Below are 24,884 nucleotides of genomic sequence, written 5' to 3'. Positions count from 1 at the left end.
TAACTTCCTAGCATTTCTCTTGGCCCCACCCCAGAACATCCTGAGGCCACCCTTTTTTATGCAGGAAAATGTGCGCAAAACTGAAAATACATGCAAACTTTCAATGTTTATAAAACAGCATGTACTACTTACACACATATATACTTATTTTCTGCGCATAACCCCTTTGAAAAATTTGCTCAGTAGATTTGAAAACTTAAAAACTTGTACATTGTTGCCTCTCTCTAACCTAACTTTAACATAGAAGTAAAAAAAAAGTATGTATGCTGTTGATCCTGGTGCCTGCTTTTTATCCCCGTACAAGATTGGCAGTTTTCAGATAGCCTATTCACTCAGCTAAATAGCCATTTACCTGGGGGAAAATGGGTTTTGAAAATTGTCCTCCCTTGTATTAGTATGCACAGGCCATCTTTCACTTCCTTACCCATTTTTCTCATCTTAAATGGATTTGAATTCTTGTTATAATAATGGCTGTAGGATACAGGGTGTAAGTGTCTGTTTTTCTTTAATTTATTTTCTTGGAACTGTGGACTTCTTCCTCCCACTCCCATCTCCATTAATGGGAGACTGATGTGCAATGATTGGACTTGGCCTTTCCTAAATCTTTTCTTAATTTTCTTGATTGTGTGTAATTATTATATCTGATGGCTGTTTCATACAAGATACATTTCTGGGTTGCAAATTGTTACAATGTAATAAATACTAATATTCTTCTGTTTTGCTGAAAAATATTAAGTAGAAGGCACTCCTTTAAAATGTCAGAGACTAGTATAGAAATGGTTTTAAAATTGATTTTACTTTTACTTATTTAATTTCTTAGAGTAAGATAATTGAGAAAAATGTGATTTGAGGGCTGATTGATAGTGAAGGGAAGGCACAGCGGTGCTGTAGCTGGGCTAAGTGATTACTTGTTGTCTTTGTCACAGTTGACATTAATTATTGATACAGATTTCAGAAATAGTGCGTGTGCCGGCTGCCTAGCCTGTAATATAAGATCGAGACTGCAGACCTGCTAGAGATATGGTGAAATCATGCACCTGTAGCTTTTGAAGTGTAAATCTACACTTGTGGAAACCTTTCCACCATTTTTTCGTTTTTTGCTATGGAGCATATTGTACTTTTGTTAGATTGACTAAGTAATGGAAGTATGAGTCGCCAAGCTTATTTCTATCGTGTCCCTCCTCAGGAACTGCACAGAAGAACCCAACTTCAGCCCGAACCTGCTAAAACAAAGGCTCTTCAGACGGTCATTGAAATGAAGGTATGCCCTGCTAATTGTCTGTGTAAATGTAGTATTTGCCTTTGTAGTGTGCTTTTACTTAGCCTCTATAGAATTAAGGGAACCTGAACTTGCCACATTATGGCAAGGGCTTTCAGTCCATAAGGATTATAAGGGATCATCTGCATTTCATTTCATGCACATTAATAGATTAAGTAAAATACTTAAAAAAAAAAAAAAAAAAAAAAGGGTAACTTTCATTGGGATTAGATGGCACCACCACGCTACCAAGTTGAAATAGAGGTGCAGCAAAATTATGTATCTGGGAAACAGTTTATTACCATAAGAAACAAATCTTTATTAATGAAATAACACACTTAAGCAAAATGGGTTATTATAATTTGTAAGCTGTTAGAATATTTTTGTGTGTACCATAATTTCTTTCTTGGAACATACACAGACATTTTAAGTATCCCTCTCTGACTTTTGGGACATTTTATATCTCTATAGAGATCATAATTTCATGTGTTAGGACTATATCTGTAAAAGAAGAGTTTTCTGCACCCTATTCTTTTGCTCTCATCCCTTTTATTCTGGTCTTCCTGCTTTCATTTGCATGGGAAGCTTAAAAAAGGGCCTTTAAAAGAATTTGTTTTTTTTTCTTTTACCACTTTCATTTGTCAGCAATGGGCTGTCTTCAAAAAGTAAAATTTGTTAGTAAGTGTATTATATAATATAGATGAGAAATAGAATAGCAAAAATTTAAAGAATGTGTAGGAGGAGGCACATTAGGAATTCTACACCTAATGAAAATACAGCACAGAAGAAATATTACAGTTTCTGAAAAAAGCTTGTTCATACCTCCTTTCTGTTGCACACTGCTCTTACCCCTTTTAGCTGGCCTTTCTACACTATAGGAGGCGATTGAATGTTATCTGATAAATGCCATGGTTGCTGGCCTGATTTGAAGCTCTTACATGACACTTTCCTAATGGAATCACACCTAATTATCTATAATTTGTAGTTTCCAAGCTTTTTGCCAAGTGCTGTCCGTGCATAACTGAAGTAAACCTGTGTTTTAGGAAAGAACAGGGGACTAAGATCATGCAGCATTTGTAGCATTGTGTGTTCATTTCAGTGGGTCTCCCCCTGTATCCTTTTTGAATGCAACAATGTCTTTCTCTGTCTCTTTCTCTGTCACTGTTGGTTCTAGTTTTAATACTTTGCCCTATTCTAGATCTGTAACAAAATGTCTTTAAAATATAGGACCCTTATATTTATTGTATTGACTGAAAATACATTTTCTTTGACGTGAAAGCTCAGTGCTAACCATAATTCAGTTGGTTTCCTCCAGTAAGAAGGAACTGGCACAAATATGTTTATTTTAGTCTTTCAGTATGTAACCCTTTAAAACCAGGTAAAATAAAAATTAGTGTGACTTCTGTTGTCAACAGAGTATTGCAATAGACACAGAATGGAACAATCCCTTTTTGAAAATATAGATCATCGAATGTGTTTCAGTTGGGAGTTTGTAAGTAATATACCGGTAATCTCTATAAATACAGCGAACACACATGGGACTGCTGATGGTAAAATTTTAATTTATAAGAGATTGAAACAGTGGAATGCTTTGCAATTATGACCCATGGTTATTGTAAAGGTGCTTAAATGCTCTATATCTGTATTTTTATACCCTTAAGTTTCATTATTATTTCAAAAAGTCATATTGTTAATGTCAATCCTTTCCTTATAATAAAAGTAACATTCTTGCAAGCACAGCAAAAATAATTGTAATGAAGAAAAATACATAAATTGTTGATTTAAAAAGATGATTGATTTTTCATATCGTCTGATTGCCCAGTTGACTGCTGCACAGATTTTCCATACATAGTAAATTGTTTAAGTGAAACATTAGAATGACTTGTTGCCATTTTCTTAACTTGTATGTACTTCTTGTCTTGTGTAAGGTAAGAATAAATGACAAAACAAAAATAACTGTTTTTTGTATTCTGTGATTTAAAGTATTACATTGAAATGTGTTTCTGGTGGTGGAAATATATTAGGGTGTGCAGACCAAAGAATTTGTTTGCGTTGTATTGTTTGGGGGTCGATTAACATTTTTTGTTTCAGAAAGAGTACGCACTTTGCAAAGAGTGCATGCTATTCAGAAATAGTGAGCACTAAAAACAAAAGAAGAAATACAAACACTGTTGAGTTTTTTTTTCTATTGTTTTATTTTGAAAGTGACAAGAAATGACATATCACTGACATTGTCATTTTAAATGAATGTGCATCCCCAGTTGGCCAAATCAGTAATAATGGAGATTGCCTCTGGAACTTCTAGTTATTAGCGCTGCTCTTTTCATGTAAATACATTGCAAAAAGTGCTAGTTGAAAATATACTTTGGCGGGCCTTCTCTTTTTAAGGCCACAGCCATGTAAACTGCAGTGCACGAAAGTCATGTTTTAGTCTCCTGTTTAACAGTGCTAGCAGGGTCACGCTCCTTGGAGAAGTGACAGGCAGAAGGTAAGGGAGGGAAAGTGGCTATTTTTACTATAGTGATTCCTTCGAGCAACCGGATAGTACTGAAGGTAAGTCTCAGAAGAGACATCCCTCCAGCTCTTAGAGTCAGCAAAGGTGCTTGTGTTTTGTGGGCCTGCTGTTTGTGCTGGTGGTACAGGGCTATTTAAAAAGGGGAACCCCCCCCCAAATTTTGGTTTTATTGAACTGCTAAATTACAGTTGTAGCCCCTTTTCCTGTCAGCAGTTGGGCACAGAGGCACATACGGAGGATCACGGATCACGCAAATCTCAAATGACCTACTGGGGTACCCGCCTATGGAGAAAAGGCAGTCTTTTCAAGACCCTTAGATTTTTGCTTCATTTTGGGGCTCTTCTGCACAGCAGTCACACATGAAAAACCATTCTTCATTCTCAAAGTTGCTGTTTAAAATAAAGTCTTTACAGAAACTGGTTGCAGGAAAACCAAAGTCTTAAGTACATTAGAGAATAGTGCACTACAGCAAACAAAAGTCCAAAATCTCCAAAAGTACAGCTCAGTCTCTTTCACATACTGCTTCCCACAAAGGTAAGCTCTTGTGATAGGTACCTTTCCACTCTGTGCACTCCCAGTATTTTTTGGGTAGCTAATTCTTCTCAGTTCCTCTCTAGAGCCTTTGACTGAATTGCTTGATATGTCTTTAACTCTGTGAATTTTCTCAGGGAGCCTGTTCTCCCTTAGCACTCTGTTACACTCAACCAGAAGATTCTGTGGAATCCTTTTCCTTAAGGGGCTTCTCATATTCTGAAGCTCCTCAGAAGCATTTCTTCCAGATTCATTCTCTCTCTATCTCTGGAATCTCAGAACTTCTTCCTTCTGGGCTCCTATATTTTTCCTTCCATGGAATCCTGAACCTCTTGTCCTCCTCTTATGCCTTATACCAGTGATGGCAAACTCCATTTCTCAAGTGCCACAAACAGGCCAGGTTTTCAGGATATCTACAAAACATATATATGAGAAAGATGTACATGCACTACCTCCATTGTTTGCAAATCTGTCTCATGCATATTCATTGTGTACATCCTGAAAACCTGGCCTGTTTGTGGCAATTGAGGACTGGAGTTCGCCATCAGTGCTCTATACCTTCCCCGTGAAGGGATAAGGCCTCCCAAAATTTTCTCCTCAAGGAGAGACACCTGCTCAACTTCTGCCAGAAGCTAAGGCTGAATCTCAACTCCCCCTGTGTCACATGGCCACAGGAGTTTAGTTAAACACCCATAACCCTCCCAATAGGGAGCGTTACACCACATTAACACACCTCACTTCACTGACCTCACACAAAGGGTAGGGTCTGCATAGAGACCTCCGACATAACTGCTGGCAGGCTGACCTTTTGATGCCATACCAACCGGGAGCAGCATCTGCTAGTAAGGAGAAGAAATGAACACCCTGTCATACAGTCATTGAAATATTATCAAGAGCAGAGTGCACTTCAAGAGTGGCTCAATAACAGGTATAAATTACCTCTGTCTCTTGCAGCCGCAGTAGCAATGCTCTCTTTGTCAGCAGCTTGGTTCTGTGAGGTAACTGGTCTAAGGTTTAATTTAAAAAATAATTGATTGACTACAAACCTACCTGACCAAATGATAGCCTTCAGAAATAAAAGGTGCTTATTGGCATGAACTTCTAGAAATACTGCTGTTGCAATGGGGAATTAGAATTTAATGCAGTTGAAAACCATGTATGCCCAATATTTTGTTTCTTCTTCACAGGAGTAAGGTCCCTGTGTTCTGTAGTGCCACTTTATTTTCTACTTTAATAAAAATTCAAAAGAACAAATCTTCTGCCATGCCAACAGTCCTTAAAGTCAATGCTGAAAGTGCCACATGACTTGGCACATAGTGACTATTATATAATTATGAATGTAAAAACTTGTATTGATATGGGGACCAAAATATTTTCAAATATGTGACATGGAGTTTGTAGACAAGACCCATAAGCAGTAGCTGCTATGAGTGTTTTTTTTTACAAGTTTTATTTCTTTTAAAATAAAAATAACCAAAATGTTCTCAACAACAAAAAAAGCCTTTCCTATGTGAATGATATTGCTGTTTTAACATTAAATATTGCCCTTGGGTAAAGAATGCAGCTCTATGATTTCCAGATCCACCATATTTAATCGCTTGAAGATGATTTGGGCATGCCAAGAAAGGGCTGCTCTTTTTTTACATTCTTCGCCTAGATCAAGAGTACTGAAATATATGCCAGACACTTATTCATATTTTTCAAGTAGTTAGCTTGCGGAAATGCTATATAAAAAAAAAAAAAAAAAGGTCCTAACTTTTGCATTTCTATTCTTTTAATTAGACCTCAAGAAAAGAAACCTTACTATAAAATGGATGCATTAGAAGAACAGGAATACAGTGCATTTTATTCTTTCTTGTTGGTGGAATAAAAAAAAGAGTGGGAGTAGTAGTACTGTTGGGATGTGTGTTGGCTGGTTTTCAGGCAGACAAGTAACCAATATGAGCTGCATTGGACAGTTTTAGCTTTGTCCTTAAACATGTTAGGCAGGCCTGGCTTGTTGGCTTAGTAGTAAATGAAGTTAATGATATTTCCATTAAAAGATGCTATTATGACTAGTTGTGAGGCTAGCATTTGGCCAGTACCCTGTGAATTTCAATGTGTTAATGTGGTATACCGCTGACAATTTATATATATAAAAAAAAAAAAATAGTAGAGCATATACAGTAATGAAATCTGTGACCAATCAGCCAATGTTTCCTTTAGAAAGCTTTCTGGATAAAAGAGTAGTTTGTTGTTGTTTACCTGGCACTATAACACACTTATATTAGACCCTGGTTTTAGAATTTTGTGGATGGAGAAAAATGATCTTAAAATATGAGCTTTTTTGACAATTGTAACACTTTTTTCCATCCAGTTTTACTAGTTTCAATGTCTGGAGTATCAACCTGAGAGTGATAAGTCTATGTAATCTTTTAAATATTCTCTCTAGGATCTCTGAATGTACTGTTTTTAGTGTAACGTTATATTAGGTCAAAGAAGTCTGGAAATGAAAAGCTTACTGTAGATTAAACTTAGTCTCTGAATTCTTATACTGAAAGCACGTTTGTGGCTGAAATTATTGCAAAGAATGAGAGATCCTACTGTTAAGAGCAACAAGATACAGGTGGAATGGTGCAGGGTAACAGTGTGAGGAACAAGAATCATGACTGAAAGATAAATAATATTTGAAAAGATACTAGCATTCAGTGTAAATAACCCAAAGCAACTATGGGAAGATGTAGGAAAGATCAGGGTAGAATTTTGAAAAATGGGCCATATTTACCTTGAATAAAAAAGGTGGTTGAAAAATCTAGATTTGCCTGTTCTTCCGAATCTGAAATCATACCTTGTGAAATTTTCCTTTGATGGTCTTGGCTTAAATTTTGGATAAAGGATATACTATCCTTAAGTGCTTCTGCTGTTCAGGTATTCGTTTCCAATTCTTTTCGTCTCCTTGGCTAGAACACAAAACTGTTTATATCTTGAGTGATTTAAGGTTTTAGACAAAAATGCTTAAATCTGTTGTGAGGACAGTTGGATAGATACTTGGTGATGGCTCATATGAAATGTTGTTGTTGTAACCTAAGCCTAGAGCTTGCTCATTTTTGTACTTGGCCATGTTTCAGTAAATGAATATTTTAGGATAAGTATGTAATTTAGATTGAGTTCTGCCATAATTGGTCTCTGGAGGTGTCTTCATCCTTTCAACTTTAATCAATATAATTGATTTTGGTTTTGGTTTTTGTGTATCCATGCCAGGTTTCTGGGCTTTATATGTCTGGTCATCTGGTGCTATGACCATAAATCTTTTAGCATTGCAGTAGGGAAGCCTAAATACAATCCTGGAATGGAATACAAGCACTATACAAGCACTATGTCATAGTGCATATAAAAGTCTTCTTTCTCAATAATAATGTTATGTAGTGAAATTTACAGTTCTGACTTATTTGGAAGGCTTTTACTAAACAGATTGAAATCATATGGTACCTTGAGTTCCAAGTCGGAATTTTCAGCTCTGGAACTCTGTACCGTAATCACACAATTATTCAGACAGAATTAGAGATCTACCAAGGATTATTTTACAAATTTCAACACCACGTGTTTTCCTGTTTGTTGCCAATTAGTTATCCTCTAAACTAGTTGTAGACAGTTGGTTGAGTTTGCTGAAATCTTTGAACTGCAGAAAAATCCGCTGGCCAGGCAGATCTCTCAGCAGGGCATGATTCTGGAGCTGTTACGGTCACTCTCTTTTTCCGATGTCCTCTGCTTCCTCAGCATCTCTTGTTCTCTCATTGCGATTTGATCTCCAAGTTCTGGTATTCATGGTTAAAATAATCAAGACAAGGTTGTTGCATACTGGCATCATGAGTGGACACTATCATATCATTAGCTAGTGCTCTGAGGTCAGACTTTGGTCAGAATTCACTCACTTTTGATTGGGGAGCACATCCTACTTTCTTAGCTCATGTTGTCATTATCAAATGTTCTTGACCTGTTTTTGAAAGAGGGTGAAAGGTACTTTCCAGAGTTCTCCTTTGTGGTTGGTCTTGTGTAGACATTTTCTGCTGATATGCTGAGTCATCCCTGTTCGTCCAGGTGCAGCTCCATGATATGTTGACCAATCTCTTTTGTCTGAAATTTCTGCCTGGCATAGAAACTTTTGCGATCAAAATTTGCCCCCCTCCCTCCCATCAGGTCTTACTTATTATCTAAAGTTTAACTTAGATATATGTAGATGCAGATATATGTAGATGTATAGGCAAAAAGTGGAAAAAGCTAACAGTCTTTCTTGTATAAGATGGTTTAAAGCAGGGGTGGGAAACCTTTCATGCATCAAGACCCAAGAAACTAGAATTCATAGTACCAGAGAGCCTCACATTTTCAAGAGATTGGAGGGGCAAGATGGTTCCAATAAAGGACCTTCCTTATCCCTCTTTTTCCCTCATCTCACTATTATCTCTCTATCAGTACCTCCACTCTATCCTCATAGTAATGATGGCAGAAAAAGTCAAAATGGTCCATTCAGTCTGCCTAGTAAGTTTCTTATGTAGTAACTGCTGCTCTGTGCAGGTTACCCCCAAGCATTACGTTAAATGTAGTAATATTAAAAATCAAAACCAAGCAACTATCAAACCCACAACAAAATTACTGCTAGAAACATTTTTACAGAGTGAGCAGTCTTCCTGATAATTCATATAATGCTGCTGCTTGAACGTGCTTTGCTTTTGGATTTGACCATAGAAGCAGTCCTGTACTTTTTACATACTGCTTGTGTATCAGTACTCTATACCGTAAAACTCAGAGCCCAGTGTTTGTTGTCGTCTCAATGAAATTCCCCTTTTCTCGCCCATCCCCCACCACTGAAGTGGAGAGTGATACTGCATTTGTGTCAAAATTATGTATGCTAATTGGTTAAGGGTAGTAATTTCCATGTGTTTAAAATCGTGTAAACTAATAATCCCCAGGCCTTCTGTTAGAGGTAGCAGCTGCTGCTCCATACTGGTTACCCCCTCCCCATGCACCCTGTTCTTAATTTCCAACTCTAGCTTTTAGAGATCCACAGTGTTTATCCCATGCCTTTTTGAATTCATTTACTGCATTTGTCTTCTCCACCTCTTCCGGAAGAAGAAATATTTCCTGATATTGATTCTAAGTTGTCCCCCCTGAAGTTTCAGATCGGGACCCCCAGTTCTACTGCTTGCTTTCCTCTGAAAAAGATTCGAGGAACATGCATCATTAAAACCATTCAGATATCTGAACGTCTGCATCATATCTCCCCTGCACCTCCTCTCTTCCAGGATATACATATTATCAGATCCTTCAACTCTCCTCATAAATCTTCCAGTACAGACTCCACACCATTTTGGTCACCTTTCTCTGGACCACCTCCGCCCTATCTCTATGCATTTTCGGATACAATCTCCAGAACTGAACACAGTTCTCCAGGTGAGGTCTCACCAAGGACCTGTACAAGGGCATTATCACCTCTTTTTTTTCTTATTGGTTATTCCTCTCTTTATGTAGCCCAGCATTCTTATGGTTTTAGCTATTGCCTTGTCATATTGCTTTGCTGCCTTCAGATCATTGAACACTATCACCTCAAGATCCCCATCCCAGTCTGTGCACATTTTTTTTATTTATTTATTTATTTATTTATTTATTTAGAATTTTTATATACCGACATTCTTACAGCTCCCATCACATTCCATACCCCAGATGCATGAATCTGCACTTCTTGTCACTGAATCCCAGCTGCCAAGTCTTACACTACTCTTCAAGCTTTCTTAAATAACTTTTCATTCTCTCTACTCCTTCAGTGTGTCCATTCTGTTGTAGATCTTACTATCATCTGCAAATAGACAAACTTTACCTTCTAGCCCTTCCACAATGTTTCTCACAGATATTGAACAGATCCGATCCCAAAACTGATCCCTGTGGCACTCCACTTAACATGATTCTGTCTTCAGAGTATGTTTCATTTACTATTACACACTGTCTCCTATTAGTCAACCAGTTTGTAGTCCACTCTACCACTTTGGCACTGAGTCCCAAGCTTCTCATTTTATCCACGAGCCTTCTAAGCGGGACTGTATCAAAAGCTTTGCTGAAATCCAAGTAAATGACATCTAGTGATCTTCTTTGAGCCAATTCTGTAGTCACCCAATCAAAACAGTCAATCAGATTTGTTTGACAGGACCTTCCCCTGGTGAATCCATGCTGCCTTGGGTCCAGCAATCCACCGGATTGTAGATAGTTAATAATCTTTTCCTTCAGCAACTTAATTTTCCCACCACCAAGGTGAGGAAAACCGGCCTGTAGTTTCCAGCCTTCTCTCTGCTACCACTCTTGTGAAGTGGGACCACCACAGCTCTTCTCCAGTCACATGGCACCACTCCTGTTTCTAGAGATCTATTGTACAGGTCTTTCAGTGGATATGCCAGAACATCTCTGAGCTCTCTCAGTATCCTAGGATGTATATCAACTGGCCCCATGACCTTGTCCACTTTCAGTTTTCCTAGCTCTTCCCATACATTTTCTTCTGTAAATGGAGTTTTGTCTATCCCATCCTCATCTTCGATCTTCTCAACCAGCAACAGTGCTTCACCAGGGTTTTTTTTTTTGTGAATACCAAGCTGAAGTATTTGTTTAATATTTCTGCCATTTCTTCATCTCTCACCACACATTGCTTCTGATCACCTTTCAATTTCACTATTCCACTTCAGGCTTCCCTACTTTCTCTGATGACCTGAAAAATGTTTTGTTACCTTGCTTTACCTCTTTGGCAATCCTTTCCTCCACTTCACCTTTTGCTTTCCTGGTTTCTTTCTTCATCTCCCTCAGTTTCTTCCCTTTGTTCCTCTTTTTGAGATCCTCTACATTTCTTGAACACTGTTCTTTTTGCCTTTATTATTTCAGCCACCAACTTTGAGAACCAGATTAGCTTCTTTTTCCTCTTACTTTTGTTTGCTTTTCTAACATATATATTTGTTGCCTTTCTAATAGCTCCTTTTAATTTTGCCCAATGTTCTATCCCACCCATTTTCTCCTAGTCTTCTAGTTCTTCATCCCAAGAGTATTCTCATTTTGACAAAGTCTGTATTTTTGAAATTCAAAACTCTGGTCTTTGTATAACTTCTCTGTATCTTATTTGCGATATCAAACATATAGTCTGATTATCTCTGGTGCTCAGGTGGGCACTTATGCAGACATTAGAGACATTATCCCCATTTGTGAGCACTAGGTTGAGTATCACACCCTCCCTCGTGGGTTCCATTACCATTTGTTTGAGCATAGTCCCTTGAAGGGCATCCACTATCTCTACGTCTTGTAGATTCTGCAGAAGGTATACCTTTCCACATCCAGTAGATTAAAATCTTCAATGAGCAACACTTCTCCCTTCTTTCCCACCTTTTGGATGTCTTCGATCAGATCTCTGTCCAGATCTTCTGTCTGAGTTGGAGGCCTGTAGACCACACCCATGTAAATGGAAGCACCATCTTCCTTTTTTAGGATAGCCCATAATACTTCTTCCCTTTCCCACTTCCCTTGCATTTCAATTACTTGTTTTTGACAATGTAACTCCCCCTTTCCTGTCCTTCTGTCCTTCCTTAATAAGTTATAGCCAGGGATGGCCATATTCGAATCATGAAACTCAGTGAACTACATCTCTGTAACAGCACAGATGTCCAAATCTGCCTCCAGCATTAGGGCCTGCAGATATTGGATTTTATTGCCCAGACTACATGCATTTGTGGTCATAGCTTTCCAACATTTCTCCCTTGGTTTGCTGCTCTTCCTAGTCACCTTTTCTGCTTTTTTGAGCTGATGGATTTTATTTTCTCTTCCCACGTCCTGTATCTTTTGCAGGTGATATGCCAACTTCATTGACCACCTCCTGCCACCCCCACACTATAGTTTAAATTCCCAGTAATGTATGATCTGAATTTGTTGCTTAGCATCCTCTTTTCTGCCAAGGACAATTGAAAACCACCCATAGCATATAATCTTCTATTGCTCCATACATACCCCCAGCCTCCAATATATCCAAAACTACTTTCTTTTCACCATTTTTGAGCCAGGTATTGAAGATATTTTATGACAGAGCCTTTCCTTGAACAGGTAATTCTTCTGAAAATGCAGTGGTCTCTGACATGTGGCTAATCTTCTTCCCTAGATTTTGGAAATCTTTCTGTGCTTCAAGGACACCATTTCTAGTAAGGTCATTGATTCCCAGGTGGATGATAACATTGATATAGGAGTCTTTACTTTTTTCCTTGGACTATCTGGTTGATATTTCTATTTGCTGAGGATCCTGGAAGGCATTTAACTCTTGCATCCCCATCAAAATGATTTCCCAAATTGGTTTTTCTAATGACTGAGACTCCCAGAAGAAGAAGCTTCCTTTTATGACACTGAATAATGTTTAAGGATTTCTGGCTACACTAAGGGGCAGATTTTTAAAAAATACGCGAGCGCGTACTTTTGTTCGCGCACCAGGCGTGAACAAAAGTACGCTTGATTTTATAAGATACGTGCGTAGCCGCGCGTATCTTATAAAATCCGGGGTCGGTGCGCGCAAGGGGGTGCACATTTGTGCAACCTGCGCGCGCCGAGCCCAGCGCGAGCTGCATGTTTCCTCCGAGGCCGCTCCGATTTCGGAGCGGCCTCGGAGGGAACTTTTCTTCGCCCTCCCCCCCACCTTCCCCTCCCTTCCCCTACCTAACCCACCCCCCCCGGCCCTATCTAACCCCCCCCCTTACCTTTGTCGGCAAAGTTACGCCTGTCGCCGGCAGCCCCCCTCCGTCCTCCGGTCCCGGGGGCTGGTCCGGAGGCCTCGACCACGCCCCGGGCCGGCGCCACGCCCCTGGGCCCGCCCCCGAAACACCGGGGCCCGCCCCCGAAATGCCGTGTCGTTTCGGGAATGCCCCCGGACACGCCCCCTCCCTCCTCTTTTCGAAAGCCCCGGGACTTACGCGCGTCCCGGGGCTTTACGCGCGCCGGCGGCCTATGCAAAATAGGCGCGCCGGCACACGAGGGCCCTGCGCGCGTAAATCCGAAAGGATTTACGTGCGCGGGCCTTTTAAAATCCGCCCCTAAGTCACTACGTCCCTTTCAGACATCAATTCATTTTCTATTGCTAGGGCTTCTTTTTTATCCAGTGCAGAAAAGGTATTATGTAAGTGTAACAGTGTGGAGAGAGGATATCTCTTTAGCTCAGTATTCTGCCAGAGCCTACAATAATCCATTTTTTCCTGGGTTTCTGAATCCTGGGTATCTTACTATTTTATGTGAATGGGGGTGGGTATTCAGGATGCTGCATAGTTGGGGACATTGCCTGTCTAATTTTACCAGATCTCACTGTAATCCATTTATTCTTGGGTTTCTGAATTCTCTGTAGCTAGGGGAGATATTCTGGTTGTTGCAAGATAAGGGAAGATCTTTGAAAACTGAACAGTTCCTCTTTCAAATTAGTCACCTACTTTTTCATTGCAGACAGCTGAAAGCAAATGGGAAATAAGCCCTTGGGAAAGGGCAAATGGGAAATAAGCCCTTTTTTAAATTAACGAATACAGTAACTTAAATACTTACTAGCAAGGAATCAAAGGACACTCAAGTTAGGGCAAATATAATCAAAATTTGAGACCATGCACAAATGCATAACTTCACAAATACAGAAATCCTCACCAGTCTCTCTCTCAATTCTCTTGCCCTGTTGTCTCTCCCAATCCTTTCACCCTACTTCTTAGCCTCTTTCTTTCTCACTCAGACCCCACAATCTGTCCCTACCAGTCTCTCTCTCAATCCCCTTCCCTATTCCCACCAGTTTCTGTCTCAATCCTCCAACCATTCTCTCTCACACTTTCCCCCACCCTGTCCACAACATTCTCTCTCTTTTTCAATCCTTCCACTGGAACCAACCAGTCTCTCTAAATCCTCTTACTGGTCTCTTTGGCTCTCAGTTCCCCGATCCTATGCCCAGTATTGTCTTTTTCTCAGTCTTCCACCCTGCCCCCACCAGTCTCTCTTTCAATTTCCTATCCTATTCCTTCCATCTTTTCCCCCCTAGTCTGTCTCTCTCTCAATCCTCCACCTATTCCCCACCATTCTCTCTCATTTCCCTTAACCTGTCTCAACCAGTGTCTCTCAATCCTCCCGCCTTGTTTCCACCAGTTTCAATTTTCCCACTAGTATCTCTCACTCCCCACCCTGCCCCCACAAGTTACAGAAGAACATAAGATATGCCATACCGGGTCAGACCAAGGGTCCATCAAGCCTAGTATCCTATTTCCAACAGTGGCTAATCCAAGTCACAAGTACCTGGCAAGTACCCAAACAATAGATAAATCACAACTTCTATTGCTTATTAATTACCATAATAGCAGTTTATGGATTTTTCCTCTAGGAATGTATCCAAACCTTTTTTAAACCCAGTTACACTAACTACTGTAACCACATCCTCTGGCACTGAATTTCAGAGCTTAATTATGCGCTGAGTGAAAGAATTTTCTTCAATTTGTTTTAAATAAGCTACTTGCTAACTTCATGGAGTGCCTCCCCATCCTTCTATTATCTGAGAGAGTAAATAACCGATTTATATTAGCTTATTCAAGTTCTTTCATGATTTTGTAGACTTCTATCATATTCCCGTTATCTCTTCTCCAAACTGAACAGCCCTAACTTCTTTAGCCTTTCCTCATAGTGCAGCCATTCCATGCCCCTTATCATTTTGGTCGCCCTTCTCTGCAATTTCTCCACTTCAGCTATATCCTTTTTGAGATGCGGTGATCAGAATTACACACAGTATTAAAGGTGTGGTCTCACCATGAAGCGATACAAAGGCATTATGACATCCTCCGTTTTGTTTGCCATTCCCTTCTCAATAATTCCTAAAATTCTGTTTGCTTTTTTGATCACCACAGTACCCTGGCCTGACGATTTCAATGTATTATCCACTATGATGCCTAGATCTCTTTCCTGGGTGGTAACTCCTAAGATAGAACCTGACATTGTATAACTACAGCAAGGGTTATTTTTCCCTGAATGCACCACTTTGTACTTGTCCACGTTAAAATTTCATCTGCCATTTGGAAGCACAATCTTCCAATTTCACAAGGTCCTCCTGCAATTCATCACAATCCGCTTGAGATTTAACTACTCTGCATAATTTTTTATCATCCGCAAATTTGATTATCTCACTTGTTCGTACCCCTTTCCAGATCATTTATAAATATATTAAAAAGCACCGGTCCAAGTACAGTTCTCTGAGGTACTCCACTGTTTACCTTTTTCCACTGTGAAAACAGACCATTTAATGCTACTCTCTGTTTCCTATCTTTTAACCAACTTGCAATCCACGCCTTCTGAAAATCCAAATACACCACATCTACCAGTTCATCTTTGTCCACATGTTTATTCACCACTTCAAAAAAAAAAAAAAGTTGGAAATTTGTGAGGCAAGACTTCCCATGGGTAAATTCATGTTGGCTGTGTCCCATCAAACCATGTCTATCTAAATGTTTTGTGATTTTATTCTTTATAATGGTTTCTATGATTTTTCCCAGCACTCATGTCAGGCTTACCGGTCTATAGTTTCCAGGATCACCCTTTTAAATGTCGGAGTTAAGAATGGTCACCTTCTAATCTTCAGGTATATCGGATGATTTTAATGATAGGTTACAAATTAATTGAAATAGGTCTGAAATTTCATTTTCAGATCTTTCAGAACCCTGGGGTGTATACCATCCAGTCCAAGTGATTTACTACTCTTCAGTTTGGTCAATTAGGCCTACCACATTTTCCAGGTTCACCGTAATTTGGTTCAGTTGATTTGAATCATCACCCATGAAAACCTTCTCCGGAATGGGTATGTCTCCAACATCCTCTTCAGTAAACACCGAAGCAAAGAAATCATTTAATCTTTCCATGATGGCCTTATCTTCTCTAAGTGCCCTTTTAACCCCTTGATCATCCAACGGTCCAACTGACTTCCTTACAGGCTTTCTGCTTCAAATATATTTTTAAAAGTTTTTATTATGAGTTTTTGCCTCTATGGACAACTTCTTTTCAAATTCTTTCTTAGCCTGTCTTGTCAATGTCTTACATTTAACTTGCCAATGCTTATGCTTTATCCTATTTTTTTTTTTAATGGATATTTCTTCCAATTTTTGAATGAAGATCTTTTGACTAAGAGAGCCTCTTTCACCTCACCTTTTTAACCATGCCGGTAATTGTTTTGCCTTCCTTCCACCTTTCTTAATGCACGGAATATATCCGGTCTATGCTTCTAGCATGGTATTTTTTAACATTGTCATTGTTGCACACTTTTTACCTTTTGAAGCTGTACCTTTCAGTTTTTTTCTAACTATTTTTCTCATTTTGTCAAAGTTTCCCTTTTGAACGTTTAGTGCTAGAGCCTGGATTTATTTACTGTCCCCCTTTTAGAAACATAGAAACATAGAAATGACGGCAGAAGAAGACCAAACAGCCCATCCAGTCTGCCCTGCAAGCTTTCGCACTTTTTTCTCTTACATACTTATCTGTTTCTCTTGGCTCTTAGTAACCTTTTTTTTTTTATTCTATTTCCCTTCCACCCCCACCATTAATGTAGAGAGCAGTGTTGGACCTGCATCTAAGTGAAATAGCTTAATTTAGTTAGGGGTATTAACCACCGCAATAAGCAAGCTACACCCATGCTTATCTGTTTATTCAGACTATGTAATTCAGTCCTTGTTGATTGTTGCCTGAATATAGATCCACCTTTCTTCATTCCCCCCTGCCATTGAAGCAGAGAGCTATGCTGGCTATGCATTGAAAGTGAAGTATCAGTCTTGCTGCCCTGCTGTTGAAGCAGAGGGCTATGTTGGATATGCGTGAAGTGTCAAACTTCCTCCCCTGCCACTGAAGCAGAGATCACTATTGCCAAGCAGCCCCACCACAGTTGCCTCTCTCACCAAATCCTGCACTCCACTGAGAATTAGATCTAAAATTGCTCCCTCTCTCTTTGGTTCCTGAATCAATTGCTCCATAAAACTGTGTTTTATTCTATCCAGGAACTTTATCTCCCTAGCATACCCTGATATTTCACTATCCATTCAATATTGGGGTAATTGAAATCTCCCATTATTACTGCACTACCAGTTTGGTTAGCTTCCCTAATTTCTCCTAGCATTTCACTGTCCGTCTCACCATTTTGGCCAGGTGGATGGTAATATACTCCTATCACTATTCTCTTCCCCAACAGACAAGGGATTTCTACCCTTAAAGATTTGATTGTGCATTTAGTCTCATGCAGGATCTTTATCCTGTTGGACTCTATGTCAACCTGGACGTAAAGCGCCATCCCGCCACCAAGATGCCCCTCTCTGTCATTGCAATATATTTTGTACCCTGGTATAGCACTATTCCATTGGTTATCCTCTTTCTACCATGTCTCTGAGATGCCAGTTAAGTCTGTGTCATCATTCACTGTTATACATTAATTCTCTCATCTTACTTTTTAGACTTCTGGCATTAGCACACAAACATTTCAAAGTGTGTTTTTTGTTTGTATTTACATTCTGCTTTTCAGTTGACACGGATAAATTGGAATCTTTTAGCTCAGGTGAGTTTTTAAATATAGGCACTTGGACTACTTTTCTTATTATTGAAACCTCTTTGTTAGGATGCCCTAACTTTAAATGCTTCATTAGTATCCTTTGAAGATACCTCCCTCCAAACCATGTGCTGCTGAGCGAATGTCTGTTTTCCTCTTTGATTTAGTTTAAAAGCTGCTCTATCTCCTTTTTAAAGGTTAGCGCCAGCAGACTGTTTCCACCCTGTTTAAGGTGGAGCCTATCCCTTTGGAAAAGACCCCCCCCCCCTTTCCCCAAAAGGTTCCCCAGTTCTTTACAAAACTGAATCCCTCTTCTTTGCATCATTGTCTCATATAGGCATTGAGATTCCAGCGCTCTGCCTGCCTTTGGGGACCTGCGCATGGAACAGCATCATTTCAGAGAATGCTACCTTGGAGGTTCTCGATTTCAACTTCTACCTAAATTTGGCTTCCAGAACCTCCCTCCCATATTTTCATATGTGTTTGGTACCAATATGTACCATGACAGCTGGCTCCTTCCCAACACTGTCTAAAATCCTATCTAGTTGATGCGTGAGGTCTGCACCTTTGCATCAGGTAGGCATGTTACCAGGCGATCCTCACGTCCAGCAGCCACCCAGCTAATAATCAAATCATCAACCTTGATGGCCAACCTAACCCTTACCTCCTTGGCAGTAGCCCTGGGGGAGACATCTTCTGTGCGAGAGGACAATGTACCACCTGGAGAGCAGGTCCTTGCTACATGATCATTTCCTGCTACACCAAATTGATGATCTCCGATCATGAGACCTTCCTCCTCCAAGGCAGCACCAGGGTTGCCAGATTGGAGTTGGGACTTGGCTACTATGTTCCGGAAGGTCTCATCTAGTTACCTCTCTGTCTGCCTCAGCTCCTCCAGGTCTGCCACTCTAGACTCCAGAGATTGGACTTGTTCTCTGAGTGCTAGGAACTCTTTGCAGTGGATGCACATGTACAACTTCTCACCGGTGGGTAAAACATCATACATGTGACACTCGATACAAAAGACTGGGAGGCCCCCTTCTTGCTGCTAGATTTCTGCCTTCATCTTAAATTTGTTCAGTTCCTAGTTTAGTTTTAGGTTGCTACAATTAGGGTCCTTTAAATGTATTAGTATATTCACTATATATTTGGTAGTGACCTACAAGGGAATGATCAAACTCTTGATAAATTGTGGGAATTTCTGAGTTTAAGTTAAAAGGCTGATTTAAAAAAAAAATAATTTAAGTGTGAAAGTGACACCTGCTTATAAATTAGAGGAGTTCTTCCCCTTGTTTCCATCAGTTTCTCTTAATCCCCCACCCTATTCCCATAAGCTCAAACAAGAGCTCAGATGTAAGGAACACAGGTGGCGTAAAAACCCTTCCACAACAACCCTCTTGGCTTATAAATCCTGCCTAAACTCATACAGAAACGTCATCAACAGAACCAAGAAAGAATTCTTCTCTAAAAAGATCCACCACTTTATCTTTGACTCAAGAGCTCTGTTTTCCTATGTTTCAGCCCTCACAAAACCAACTATGCCCCTCATACCAGACGCACAAGCTTCCAACAAAGCCAATGAACTGGCGGTCTACTTTGAGAAAAAAATCGCCACCCTCCTCGCACCCCTCAAGGGGCCCTCTCCTCAACCGAACTACTCATCCACCACCGGCCCCCAACGCTCGCACCCAACCCCCCAGCAACATAACTCAACCCCAGCTTCGCTTGCCACCCTCGAGCCGACGTCCGCTTTAGAAATAGAAAACATCCTCAAGAAGATGAAGCCTTCGTCCCACCCATTAGACCACATCCCATCCAATCTGCTGTTCTCCATTCCTAACATCATCGCCAAACCTATAGCAGACATCATAAACTGCTCACTGACACAAGGCCAAGTCCCTGACCAATTCAAGCTTGCAATACTCAAGCCTCTCCTCAAAAAACCTAACCTACCACCCACAGACCCAGCCAACTTCAGACCCATTGCTAACCTTCCAATGATCGCCAAAATCATGGAGAAGGTTGTAAACAGACAACTATCCGAATTCTTAGAAGAAAACGACATTCTCACCTCAAACCAATTCGGATTCCGTAAGTCATTGAACACCGAATCACTATTAGCCTCGCTCTCTGACACCATCCTCCTTAATCTGGAAAAAGGTCAACCTTTCCTTCTCGCACTACTGGATCTCTCCTCAGCGTTCGACACCGTGAACCATTTGTGCCTCCTTCAGCGTCTAGCAGACATCGGTATCACAGGATCGGCGCTCAACTGGTTCATATCTTTCCTTGAAAAAAGGGACTACAAGGTTAGGATTAACAACAAGGAGTCACACCCTATCAGTTCTAAGCTGGGGGTACCCCAAGGATCATCCCTTTCACCTACACTATTCAATATTTATCTCCTTCCACTCTGCCATCTACTAACCAACCTCAAGCTAACTCACTTCCTATACGCGGATGACATTCAGATCCTCATCCCGATAGCTGAATCTCTCCACAAAATGTGGTCTTTTTGGAACAGCTGCCTCACAGCAATCAACAACCTGCTCACCAGCCTCAACCTCGTTCTAAACACCAACAAAACCGAAATCCTCATAATAGCTCCAGACAACTGCACCCCGCTCAACCCGCCTATTTCTTCCCAACTCTCCCTCACATCGATCGACCACACTCCGCAAGTAAGAGACCTTGGTGTGCTACTAGACAACCAACTCAACTTCAGCAAGTTCGTAAACAACACCACCAAAGAATGCTTCTTCAAATTGCAAGTATTAAAAAAATTAAAACCATTTCTACACTTCCGAGATTTCCGCCTGGTACTACAATCTATCATTCTCCCGAAACTGGATTATTGCAACTCACTCCTTCTGGGCCTGCCCGCTAGCACCATCAAACCATTTCAGATGGTCCAGAATGCGACGGCCAGAATCCTCACTAACACCAAAAAAAGGGAACACATCACCCCTATCCTCCAGAACCTTCACTGGCTGCCTATTAAATTCAGGATATACTTTAAAGCCCTCTTGATGATTCACAAGGCTCTACACAACATCTCCCCCCTCAACCTATCTTTTCAACTGCAGCAGCACATTTCTAAGTGACCGATCAGAAGTGCATACCAGAACATGCTTCACACCCAGCCGGCTAAAACCTCACTGAGGAAACGAGCTCTGTCCACTGCAGGTCCCCCTCTTTGGAACTCACTCCCACCGGACCTCTGCCAAGAACCTTGCCTTTTGACATTCAAAAAGAAGCTAAACACTTGGCTATTCACCCAAGCCTTCCCTGAGAGCTAAGATCTGATGAAGCGATAGACGGTATCCATCCCACTGTACATATGTTTTTGAGTTTGTACTTTGTTGCAGTTAATCGTGTTTATGAATGTCTCCCTGTAAGTTCTTTGTCAACCTGTTCCAATGTATTCCGCCCCTGAGGTGACAGCTCAGTTCCATGTAAACCGGTGCGATACGTGTTGTATACAGGAACATCGGTATATAAAAATTAAAAATAAATAAATAAGCCTCTCTCTCTCTCTGACCTCCCACCATATCCCAGATTCACCATTAATCTCTCTCAATCCCATCCTTTTCCTATTAACCTGTCAGTCCTCCTATCAGTTTGTCTTGCAATTTCCCCAGCCTTTCCTCGCGAATTTGTCTGTCGTTCCACTCTGTCCCTTCCAGTGACTCTCCCACGATTCCCCCACTCTTTCCCCACCTATCTCTCTGACCACCATCCAGTCTCTCTATCTCTCTCACCCTGTTCTGAGCAATATCTTAATCCTCCCATCCTGACCTTATCAGTCTTTCTTTTAATCTTGCAAACATTTCCATCCTATCCCTAATACTCTCTCTCAGTCCACAGTCTGTTCCCACCAGCCTCTCAATCCTTCCACCTTGCTCTCAATTGCCTGTGCCCACCAGTCTCTCTCTCTCCTTAATCCCCTATCCTGTCCCAACTAGTCTCTCTCTGTCCATCCACTCTGTCCTCACCAGTCTCTGTCTTAAGCTCCCCACTCTTCCCCCCCCCCCCCCCAATTGTCTCTTGCCAGCGCCAATATAACAGCCCACAGATGAACAATGATAGAGGATCAGTGGCCCCAATACATCTTCCACCCCTTGTGCTGCTTTACCCCTTCCCATTTCTACACCATTTGCCCAGCACCAATTCTCCCCGACTCCCTCTCTTTTCCCCCTTGCCTCACACCCACTCTATCTCCTCACTGCCCTCTCAAGCATTCTCTCTCCTCCTCTCAGCACTACTATCTCTTTGAACTCCTCTTCTGTCCTGTGCAGTGCTGCCCAGTTGCTATGGGAACAGAGGAGCAAGAGCTGCATTTTGTATATGAAAGAGCCACAAGTGGCTTCTGAGCCACAGGTTGGCCACCCTGGTTTATAGCCTTTAAGCTTCAATTATAAAAGTAATATGAAATATAAAATGATTATATACATTCTGAGCACTACTTTATCTCATAGATGTACCTTTCAGATGAATTCTTTACAATAGTGTATATGTACTGCCTCTCAGCATACCTAAACTACAAGTGATAGCATACTGTAATTATATAATTCCTCTTGAACAAGGAGGCATTTACATAGCTAAAATGTATACCTAATATGTACTATCTATTTATATATAGATGTATTATAACTATCTATATTCACCTAGATATGTGTGTCTGTCTCTCTCTATATATATTAACCAATACCTGGATTGTAATGAATATATATAATCTTATTCTTTGTCTTTATTTTGTCAAAGAACCATTGCACATACTGTACCCAAGACAAGTTTAGCTAAAGCTATTTTTGATTGCAAGCCAGGAGATATTCATGCTGAAGACTATTGGATAATTTAAAGAGAGTAGCAAATAGAAGGATTTAACTAAACAAGTATTTTTGTGGTTTACTTTACTTCTTGTAGAGATCACCCACTTTGTGTTTTGATCCAGATTTGATATGGCAGGTAAGTTAATGATTTGCATTTAGAAAAATGTGTGTCTGTGTGTGTGTTTATTTACTTACAAAATATTCAAGTTGCTAGTCTTGAGCATTTTCTTTTTGGTGTCATGTTTTAAAATGTTACAAAATTCTTATTCCTGCACTTCAAAACAATTTGATATTTTGAAAATAAATCAATAACTAAATTAATGCAATTACTTCTAACTATAAACCTGAAGGTTGGGATACAGTGCCACAGTCTGGTTACTGATGGAATAGACATGCTCACTGTAGTGACTGTTTTGGAATTTCTCTCTATAGTGCTCTGTGTATGTGATAGAGCAGCGAGAAGAAAAAAAACCCATGAAACTGCAACATTTTTAAAATCATTTTGGCTTTGTTAGGCTAGCACTAATGACTTAGACATTAGTCATTTTACTGCCCTGCCATCTTTGATTGTGGTTTAGTAATTTATGAATAATCCAATAACCTAAAAACCATAACTGACTGGAAAAATTTGGTATTTTAAGATAAGTGCCCAGTAGCTAAAAATTTAAGAAAGGAACCACTGAGTTACTGTATGATCTTTTCACATACCTTTCTCCATGCTTTCCACCATTTGTTACTAACCTTTGTTAACTTCTTTTTTCCCCTCAGTTACTAATCATTTTTTCTCTTCCCTTACAATCTAATTAAATTATACTTGGCTATAATTTTTCTGCCTCCTGCGAATACCTCAGGCATTAAGTACCCATGATGAATAGCTACATCTGGCTATGAGGTGTCCTATATATGGCTATGGTCAGCTGCACTAAATGAACATTAGCTTTATTATTTTGAGATTATTTGATTTTCTATGGCTGATAGTGGTTTACAAGGAGATTTCCTTGGGCATCTGCAGTTTTTTTAGGTGCTAACTCTATACAGTAGATCTGTGGATTAACAACATAAGAAATTGCCATACTGGGTCAGACCAAGGGTCCATCAAGCCCAGCATCCTGTTTCCAACAGTGGCCAATCCAAGCTACAAGTACCTGGCAAGTACCCAAACACTAAGCGGTAGATTTTTAAAAAAAATATGCAGGTGCGTCCAATTAAGGAGCGGACTGGGAGGGAACTTCTCTACCCCTACCCTATCCTCCCTTTCCCTTCCCCTCTCCTCCCCACCCCCTAAACCTAATCTGCCTTATCTTTTTTTTTGTTTAAGTTGCTGCTTCTCCGGAGCAGAAGCAACTTGGGTGTGCCGGCCAACTGCCGGCGCGCGCTCCCCCAGCACAGCAGCAAATGGTCGCTGTACCGGCGCTTCCAGCCCTGCCCCTCTTCGCCCCCCCCCCAGACCGCCCAGTCACATAATCATGTACTGGGGTTTACGTGCGTGGCTGGGCCTGTTTGAAAATTGGCCCGGCACGTGTAAGGCCTGGCCGTGCGCGTAAACCCCGAGATTTAGACGCGCCGGGGTTTTAAAATTTACCCTTCAGTAGATCCCATGATACTGATGCCACTAATAGCAGTGGCTGTTCCCTAAGTCAGCTTGGTTAATAGTACTTAATGGTTTCTCCTCGAAGAACATATCCAAACCTTTTTTAAACCCAGCTACACTAAGTGCACTAACTACATCTGGCAACAAATTTTAGAGCTTAATTGTGCATTGAGTGAAAGAATTTTCTCCAATTAGTTTTAAATGTGCTACTTGCTAACGTCATGGTGTGCCCCCTAGTCCTTCTATTATCTGGTAGAGTAAATAACTGATTCTAAGTCACCTTAGCCTCCTTATTTCCACTTTTCACATTTACCTTTTGAGCATTTACTTTCAAAAGGGTAAGACATGTCTTGATGTTTTATCATGTCTGAAGCACAACATTTATTTATTTGGATTTATCTTGCACCTATCATTTCCTTTTATTTATTTATTTATTTATTTATTTATTTATTTATTTTTGTGAATCAGTCTTAACCACTGTTTTCTCAAACAATAGCTGTTGCCAATGTCCCTCTAATTTTTTTCCAGGGTGCATGCAGATGTGCCTTACCATTGAGTGCACAATTTTTGCAAGTGAATGGCGG

General features: G+C 40.4%; 1 protein-coding gene across 5 annotated transcripts in view; it reads left to right on the top strand.

Moving 5' to 3' along the window:
• ERC2 (ELKS/RAB6-interacting/CAST family member 2) overlaps positions 1-24,884 on the top strand; it is a 1,638,183-nt gene that overhangs the window by 227,670 nt on the left and 1,385,629 nt on the right. For 4 of the 5 annotated variants that reach the window (XR_003856601.1, XR_003856602.1, XR_003856600.1 and 1 more), the window contains 2 exons: positions 1,187-1,261; positions 22,804-22,845. Coding sequence is in view for 1 of the 5 variants with exons in the window: in XM_029600911.1 (XP_029456771.1) it covers positions 1,187-1,261; positions 22,804-22,845 (117 nt within the window). In the remaining 4 variants the exon portion in view is untranslated. The remainder of the gene's footprint in view (positions 1-1,186; positions 1,262-22,803; positions 22,846-24,884) is intronic. The other variant, XR_003856603.1, reaches the window with a different exon arrangement.

Source organism: Rhinatrema bivittatum, chromosome 4, assembly GCF_901001135.1.
Source record: "Rhinatrema bivittatum chromosome 4, aRhiBiv1.1, whole genome shotgun sequence".
NCBI lineage: Eukaryota > Metazoa > Chordata > Amphibia > Gymnophiona > Rhinatrematidae > Rhinatrema > Rhinatrema bivittatum.
Note: the sequence above shows the minus strand (reverse complement) of the source record. Positions and strands in the feature narration are given on the sequence as shown.